General features: G+C 58.4%; 1 protein-coding gene across 1 annotated transcript in view; it reads right to left on the bottom strand.

The window, feature by feature from the left end:
• Window positions 1-489: 489 nt before the first annotated feature.
• LOC102040758 (prominin-1-A-like) overlaps window positions 490-8,159 on the bottom strand; it is a 9,567-nt gene continuing 1,897 nt past the window's right edge. The window contains exons 4-24 of the mRNA XM_031063579.1: window positions 7,936-8,056; window positions 7,727-7,790; window positions 7,224-7,313; window positions 6,782-6,972; window positions 6,629-6,703; window positions 6,268-6,331; window positions 5,880-6,039; window positions 5,463-5,615; window positions 4,865-4,988; window positions 4,620-4,711; window positions 4,310-4,394; window positions 4,060-4,203; window positions 3,744-3,815; window positions 3,524-3,613; window positions 3,357-3,410; window positions 2,943-3,023; window positions 2,569-2,637; window positions 2,383-2,472; window positions 2,007-2,119; window positions 1,060-1,077; window positions 490-672 (exon numbers count right to left, since the gene is read on the bottom strand). Of these exons, the coding sequence (XP_030919439.1) occupies window positions 621-672; window positions 1,060-1,077; window positions 2,007-2,119; window positions 2,383-2,472; window positions 2,569-2,637; window positions 2,943-3,023; window positions 3,357-3,410; window positions 3,524-3,613; window positions 3,744-3,815; window positions 4,060-4,203; window positions 4,310-4,394; window positions 4,620-4,711; window positions 4,865-4,988; window positions 5,463-5,615; window positions 5,880-6,039; window positions 6,268-6,331; window positions 6,629-6,703; window positions 6,782-6,972; window positions 7,224-7,313; window positions 7,727-7,790; window positions 7,936-8,056 (2,002 nt within the window). The 3' untranslated portion in view covers window positions 490-620. The remainder of the gene's footprint in view (window positions 673-1,059; window positions 1,078-2,006; window positions 2,120-2,382; window positions 2,473-2,568; window positions 2,638-2,942; window positions 3,024-3,356; window positions 3,411-3,523; window positions 3,614-3,743; window positions 3,816-4,059; window positions 4,204-4,309; window positions 4,395-4,619; window positions 4,712-4,864; window positions 4,989-5,462; window positions 5,616-5,879; window positions 6,040-6,267; window positions 6,332-6,628; window positions 6,704-6,781; window positions 6,973-7,223; window positions 7,314-7,726; window positions 7,791-7,935; window positions 8,057-8,159) is intronic.

Raw genomic sequence — 8,159 nt, forward strand, 5'->3', positions numbered from 1 at the left:
AGTCACCCTTGATTTATCTGTGCAGAGCACGGTGTGTGCAGGGGTGAGCACAGAAAGTACCCATGGCACCATATCTTGCACATATCTTGCAGAGAGAAGGAGGTGTGGGCTGCAGGCACCCCACAAACTCACTGGAAATCCACAGATGATACATGCTAGGGTTGCCAGAGGGAAGTGCTTATGTGCTGGGGACAGCTTGGGATGGCACTTCATAGACAGGAGGCTCTTCGTGTGGCTTGTCCCAGGGAGGGACCTGGCACTCACCCAGTGAGAGGTGCAAAGGGCTGCCCAGTGAGGGGAACATCACCCAGTCTTGGTGACACTGAGCAGTGATCCTGTATTGACCCATAGGCTGGCTGTGGAACACCAGAAAGAGCCCTGTGGTCCCAGGCACAGCCTCAGCTTGTGGGGAACCCTCCAGCCCCTCGCCCTGCTTACTTCCATCACTGCTAGACCCGAGGAGCACAGTCACATCCCACAGTGCACACAAACACACCATTTATTGTTTGACACCAAAAATTACAGCCTTGGAAAGAGGCAGGTTCCCTGCAAAAATAAATAGTCACATTTTTCAAGTGGGGAGGTCTGTCCATTTCCTCCTCCATCTGTGGTGATGGGAGCTAATGCCTTGTGGAAGGCCTGGGGATTTTATAGAAGTTGAATGTTGGTGGCCTGCAAAACCAAGGTCACATATGTCACCCCCAGCCACAGAGGGGGGTAAGGGACATCTCAGGATGCACTGGGATGGTCAAATATCATCCCATTCCTATCACCCAGCCCCACAGGAAACGGGGTATGGAGACACCTCCCCAAACCCACCAGCTTGGGAGACTGGGACCAGCAGCACCTCCAGACTTGGGAGTGTGGGAAGATGATAGGGGACACCACAACTGCATGCACTACAAAAGTCCCACCTTCACAGCCATCCCCTGGTACCAGCACACTCCTTGGTCTGCACTCACCCTGGTCCCCACCCCCTCCTTCTGTCCCCTGACTCCCCTGTACCTACAGGGGCTGTCCCCCACCCCACAATGGGACCTGGCAGTGTAAGAAGCTTACATCTCAAAGTCTTCATTCCTAGAGGGGAGAAAAAAGAGGGGACAGTGTTAACAAGTTAAAAAGTGGGGCAAGAAGATGCCTTGTGGGACAAGACAACATCTCATGGTAGGACAGGGTCTCCAATGGGTCACAAAAGGAGAGCAAATGGGCTTCAGGGTGCTGTGGTCCCCTCCATCCTGGCTGCCTGATCTGATCAGAGAGCACTGGCTCTTACAGCCCCCCAGAGCATCAGTGCTCCTTCCCCAGGCAGGCAGAGCAGGGCCCCATGCTCAGCAGCACCAGCTCCCTGTGCCTCAGCTTGAGCTCCCTGAGGTTCCTGGGCAGCTGAGCCCGTGTCTCCAGCCAGCTCAGAGGGGTGGCAGGAGCTGGGGAACCCCCAGCACAGCAGCTGCACCACAGGGCCACGAGGTAGCCCTCAGGAGTCAGAAATCCAACTACCTCGCTATCCCCAGGGGTCAGTGCCTGTGCCGGTGATGGAGCTGCCAGGCAGAGGGGCCCAGAGGGCTGGGGCAGCCCCAGGACACTGCTGGCCACAGGCACGTGAGCAAGCCCTGCACCCTCGTGGCAATGCCACCAACCACGCAGCACACTGCATTCTGCACAGCATCCATGGGCTCCCATGCCAGAGCTCCAGCACAAAAATGGTGCAAAACACAGCAAGTCAGGTGGTGGACTCAAGCCAGGCTGTGGCTGCAGTCCTGCCAGGCTCCTTCCTCCAAAGGGAATGCACCTTTGTCTGCCCTCCCTACCAGGAGGCTCAGAGCAGGCAGAGAAAAGCTCCAGAACATCCCCATCCTCAGAGGCTGAGGGCCCCAAGTCACCTCTCAGATTCTCCCCAGCCCACACTGCTTTAGCATGAGCCCCACAGGCTACCACAGGACATGAAGGAATAGGAGGCAGGGGGACCCCAGACGCAGTGTGGTCCCAGGGGTGGGGCTGCTCCTCACCTGTACACATCAGCAGTGTCCATGCGGCGGTAAAACTTGGCAAGTCTGACAGACAGGATGATGCTGGGCAGCAGGAACAAGGTGCACCAGCCCAGGCTGAACCAGAAGGCATTCTGCATAGGGTGCAGGAAGAGCCATTAGGTCCAGAGTGTGACTGGGAGCATCTCTTTTGCTCCCAGTGCTCCCCAATGACCACCCACTCCTTCTCAGAGCCTGGCCTTTCCTCTTAGCCACAGCACTTTGCTGGGCAGAAGCTGAGCACTGCTTCCTGTGCATCCCTGATCATTTCCTGCATCCCTTATCCATGAGGAGGACAAGAGGACCTCACTGCCACCCCACATGTGTGTGTCACTCTACACACCGCTGCCCCACTCACCACAGAGTCCATGATATAGTCACAGCCAATGACCTCCACGTTATCCAAGGACTGAGCTATGGGCTTGCAACGTGCCACATCTTCTGTCACCTGGGGACATGGTGGGGACAGCATATGTCAGCATCCACCAAGCCTTGCAGCTCATTCTCCCCTTCTCTCCACCTCACTGAGGAAGGCTCAGCTTACCCTGCTCTTGGCCCATGAAATGTAGGTCTCAAAGAAATCCAACAGCTGCTCCAGGAAGGCCAATGTCTCCTGGAGGGGCAAGCACAGAGTGGAGATGTTGCCACCACCAGCACCTCCATGCCCCATGTCCCTTCCATGTCAGGACCAGGGCTCTCAGACCACCTCAGCCCAGCAGCAACAGGGCTCAATACTTCACCCCACCCCAGTCCCTTGCCAGGGATGCCATAAGGAAAGGGGGCACCCAGGGGTGCAAGAGACACTCAGGGAAGGCAAGCAGGATGAGCAGCCAGACAAGGTTTGGCTTCCCTGTATAGAGGGAGGTCTTGGTGAGGGGGTCTGGTGTGTGACCTGACAGCAGGGGAAGGCAAGCTCACGTTCTTGATGATGTTTGGCATCTCCCTCTCCAGGAACTCCTGGGTTTTGTTGGCTTTGTCCAGCGCAGCTGTTGTCTGTCCCTGAGGTGAAAGTGCTCTCAGCACTGTGATCTAAGTGGGGTCTCTGCACTTCACCAGCCCTGCAAGCAGCACTCCCTGGGGCATAGCCTCTCGGAGCTGTGGTGTTCCCAGCAGTGACACGCTGCTAGTGCCAGGTACCTCAGGTGGAGGGAGCCTGTGCTTGGCAGGGTCCATGGCCTCCCTCCCTCTACGCCATGAACAGCCCCTGCAGCACATGAAGAGTGCCACGGCAGCCCCCAGACTGCAGGTCAGCCCCACCACCTCCACTGCAGGACCTCGAGGGTGCTTTGCAGGGTGCCCAGGACTGGCATGCACTCCCCTTGTGCAGCTTACCTCTAGCTGGGCAGCCCCACTCTGCGCTGAGTGGATGTTCTCCTTCAGACTTTGCTGGGGACGGAGAGAAGGGGGATCAGAGGTGCAGCCCCAGACCCTGCCAGCAGGCTCTGAGCTCTAGGGAAGCCCAGCCCAGCATCCCCAGGATGTGCCCCAGCATCACTCACCAGTGGCCCAGAGAAGCTCGCCTGCATCTCCTTTTCCAGCTCCCTCAGTTCACGAGCATTATTTTGCAGGTCCTTCTTCACGTCTGTGCCCTGGAAGAGCTGCAGTCAGCAGTGCCCAGCTCTGTGCCTCCCCTCAACACCCAGGCAGGCACAGAGGAGCCCAGTAACCAGTGGCTTTGGGGACAGGGTGGCTATGGCCCTGGGTCTCATGGTCTCTCACCACTTCCTCTGCCAGCTGCTCCAACTCTGCAGCCAGATCCAGGAGGCTTCCTTGGGTCATATTCTGATCCAGCTGGAAAAGGCAGAGACAGAGCCATGAGAATGAGGAATGGGGTTCACAAGGGGAGCTATACCCCTTCTTTGTGGGACAGAGTGGAGCCAGGGCCTTCTAGGCAGAGGATGTGCCTTGTTACCCTAACAGGTTGCACAGATGCCAGAGGACTCTCACAGCAGCAAAAAGGAGAGTGCAATAGACCTCCTCAACCCACATCCAATCCCCCCACCCCGATGCCAAGACCAGGCTACACCCAGCACACCTGCTCCAGGGTGAGGGTGAAGTTGGGAGGCTGTGCAGCCCGACTGGCCCTCAGCAGCAGGTCTTTCTGGCTCTGGTTGAGCAGGGAGATGGGGCTGAGGGTGATGTCCATCTTCTCAAAAGCTGTGGAGATGTTTCCTGCGTACTGCCAGAGCAAAGGGGGCCATGATGGGACATGTGCTGGCCCCTCACTGTCCCCATGCCCTTGGTCTGGATTCCTGCCCTCAAGCCCCTGGCACTCTCACACTCACCTGGCTGATATTCAAGAGCTCATCCAGGGACACGCTCTGGTCCAAGTGCAGAGTTTGCCACAGGGAAGCATCTTGCTGGCACTGCCTGCAGGATGGGGGCATGGGGTTTAAAACAGGGCAGGTGAGGGCCACCTTCTCCCAAGAGCATGCCCTCACCTGTGCAGGTAGGTTGCACCTTGCTCCTTCCCTGTGATCAATGCCTACCCACAGCCTGGGAAGGTAGGGCCAGCTGCCCTGCTCCTGGAGATCATCTGAGGGCATTGAGCAGCTTTACCCCCACCAAAGACACAGTGTCAGGGCTGGGACCCACCTGTATATCTCTGAGAAGTTTGTTGTGTCACCCTTCAGGCCCAGCAGCTCTGAGAGATTGAAGCTGGGGATCTTGCCAGGAGTGTCCAGGAGCTAAGAGCAAGGAAAGAGATGGAGAAACTAGACATAGTGCAGGACAGGACACCTTGGAAGAGCATCTTAAATGGCTAGTGCTGCCTCTGCTCCACCAGCAGCCCTCATTTTAGGAAGCAGTATCTCCAGGCAGTTTCCCCACAGCAAGCTTACCTGGAAGAGCTGCTGGTTGTGCCAGGACTCGCAGAGGAGCATGTAAATGTTCCCCCCCAGCACAAAGATGATCATCACCAGCAGCATGAGCAGCCAGTAGAAGATGAAACTGAAGCCAACCCCTCTGCCGGGACAGAAATGCCATCACCACCAGCAGCCCAGCACTGATGCTGGCATTGCCCCCAGAACCCAGGGGCTGTGCACCCCTCACCCCCACAGTTGTGGGAACACCACCCTTCCCACAAGCTTGTCTCTGTTCTGCCTTCAGACCCCAGAGCATGGCCAGGCTCTGCCCTGGAGCTTGGGCTCCAGAATAGCTTCCCACAGCTTTGGAAGCCAGCACTCCCCCGCAGAGCTGCAGGAGCCACGCTCACCCTGCCAGCCCTCGCTGCTGTCACGGGGCAAACGGGCTCCCTCAAACACCTCTCACCAGCACCACGATTGACCTTCAATTTACCACCTGCACGGGGAGTCACCACGGGGCAGGCCATTAAGCTGCAGTAAAATGATGATTTAGGAGCTCGAGTGTTCCCAGGGCAGCCCTGCCCACCCACCCCACCGCTCCCACACGTGTCCTTGGCAGCCAGCTGAGCCTCACGCCATGAAGAAGTTCCCGCCAGCATCGGAGAGGCTGCTGCGCTGTGTGGGCAGCACACCTTCCTTCAGCCCCAGGGGCCCCAGCAGCAGCCCAAAAACGTTGCAGAGGACCACCAGCAGCACCGTGCAGCACAGGAGGGCACACACGATCAACCTGGGGCAAGACAAAGGGCGGGAGTCAGGCAGTTGAACCTGGGACCCTGAGCAGCACCCTGCAGCCCACTGGCTGCCTTCATGGGGAGGAAAAAAGGTCCCAGACAGCACAGCAGGGACGGGGCACGTGTGTCTGCAAGGCACAGCTCTGAGTACCCTGCACCCACAACCCCACCACCCAGCAAGCCCCCACCTCCAGCAATGGAAGGAGCAGGAACCCTAAAACCCCCAGACAATGGAGCCAGGGCTGCAGCCCCTCACCCACCTGAGCCCATCCCAGGCCACGATCGGCTCCCTGTACTTCTCCAGCATGGATGTGGCATTGTTCACAAAGGCCCCAACTTTCTGCTCCACATCCAGGAGTGGCAACCTTCCCTGCAAGTTCCTGATCTCCTGCCTGATGAGGAGCAGCTGGTTCTGGCTCTCTGCAAGGAATGGGGACACGCTGACATTGCGAGCTGCTGCCCAGGTCCTGCAGGGCAGCAGGGACTCAGACAGGATAGGAAAGGGGCAGTCATGGCCAAGGATGACAATGGCATGATGGCACCTGGGGACAGCCAGGGCTGCAGGGAAGGCCTCCAGGAAAGAATGGCTTGAGAAGGGAGGAGGGAATCCTAGAAGAGGGAGAAGTCAGCACACAAAGCCCTGCTTACTTGCCACCACTTCTTGGGACTGCTCTTGCACCTTGTTGGGGGTCATGCCCAGCGTTGTGTTAACCTGCATCCAGGGAAGCACAGCATGAAACTCACATCCCTGCCTGCAATCCAGGGCTGAGCAGCACATCCCCCTGATGTAACACACAACACACAACAGCCAGGCTCCCCACAGCAGCCAGTCCACCCTACCAGTGTGCAGGGATGGTTGGGACAGCGAGCAGAACTCTGGCCAGCCCTTCCCTCCGTGTGACACACTGAACTCCTGACAGAACTCTTCCCAACCCACAGCCTGTCAGCACAGCCTCAGCAGCTGCAGGAGCACCCAGCTTTGAGTCTGGGCGAAGGAGGCACTCCTTACCTCCTCTAAATCAGACTTTATGTTTGACTCAGAGACCTCACGCAGTGCCTGCAGCTGCTGCTCCACACCTGGGATCTGTGGGGAAGAGCCTGGGGTGAGGGAGCTGTGGGGGCTGGGGCAGGGGGCCCCGCACCCACACCCTGCCCTCCTCACCGTGCTGAAGTTGGCAGTGAAGGTGAGCCCCTCCAGGGACACTCGGCTGCAGGGGAGGCCACATTTCTGCAGGGTGCCATTGAGCCTGTCCCTCAGGCTGACCAGCCCCTGGCTGTAGTTGCTCTGCAGCTCCTCGAGGTCTGAGCGGCGGAGGGCAATGTTGGCAAAGGTGTTGTTCAGTGTCTCCATCCCTGGGGAGAGAGCAGGGAGCTCAGGGCCTCATCCTGCCACTGTGCCAGGGACTCCTTCTCATCCAGCTGAACCTTGGGAACCCGTGAAAAAATGCAGCATAGGGGCACCCCCAAAGTCATGGCACTTGTCCCAGGTGTGGCTGGGAGGCCAAAGGGATCCACCTCCATGGGATTCTTACCCAAAAATGCACCCACCCCATCTCTTAATCCCCCTGAGTCCTTTGCCAGTCTCCCAGGGATAGGGCCAGTACCTTGCAAGAGGCTCTGGAGAGATCCCAGAGCCCCATCCATGCTGCTCCTGATGTGGGAGGTGATCATACTGCCCAGTTTGGGCCCAATGTCTGCAGAGATGGGAGAGGTGGTGTCAATAACAGGATCCCTGCAAGGTCCTGGGGCTTGCAGGAAAGCTGGTGAAAACACGGACACCATCAGCACCCCTCCCTCACCCACCTCCCAGGTGGGGGGCAATGGGAATATCCTCACTCTGCCACCACCCACATCACCCTTCCCAGAGAGGAGCCTGAATAGGGAAAAGCAGAAACTGGAGCAGAGCTGGAGCTTGGAAGAGCCTCCAGACACAGACCCCTTAGACATCGCCATAAGAACAAGCCCAGTGGCCTGCAGGGTGAGCAACCATCCACAGGGCAGAAAGGTAAACCCACACAACACTCCCACTGCCCGAGAGCCCCCAGCCCTGGAGCAGCTCCCACAGGGCCCTGGGGACGCTCCAGCCCCTCCCGTCGCACCCTCTCACCCTGGAGGCTGTGGTTGGCATAGTTCAGTGGGACATCGCTCTTGTCGATGACAAAATCAACTTGCTGCAGGGACAGAGATGTGGTGTCAGTGAGGGTGGGGACCTTTCTCTGCTGCCAGCCCCTCTGCTGCCCTTCCCCAGGGGGCTATTTGGGCTGCTCCTCCTGCCTGCCCCTTGCCCCCAAGACATGGCAGGGGGACCATGCGTGCCTGGGGGATGGAGGCCAGGTAGGTGTGGATGTTGTCCAGAGTGTTGTTCACACTGGGGAAGGTGCTCTTCACAGCCTGGGAGAAGCGGCTGTTGCTGATAAGGGCACAGACACCACCAGCCCTACAAGGGAAGGGTGGCAAGGTCAGTCCCAGAGCTGCCCCCAGCACCCTCCAAACCCACCCACACAGACCCCACCAGCCTGCAGGGTCTGGAGCACGCCAGT

The sequence above is a fragment of the Geospiza fortis genome, unplaced genomic scaffold (assembly GCF_000277835.1).
Source record: "Geospiza fortis unplaced genomic scaffold, GeoFor_1.0 scaffold130, whole genome shotgun sequence".
Classification (NCBI taxonomy): Eukaryota; Metazoa; Chordata; class Aves; order Passeriformes; family Thraupidae; genus Geospiza; species Geospiza fortis.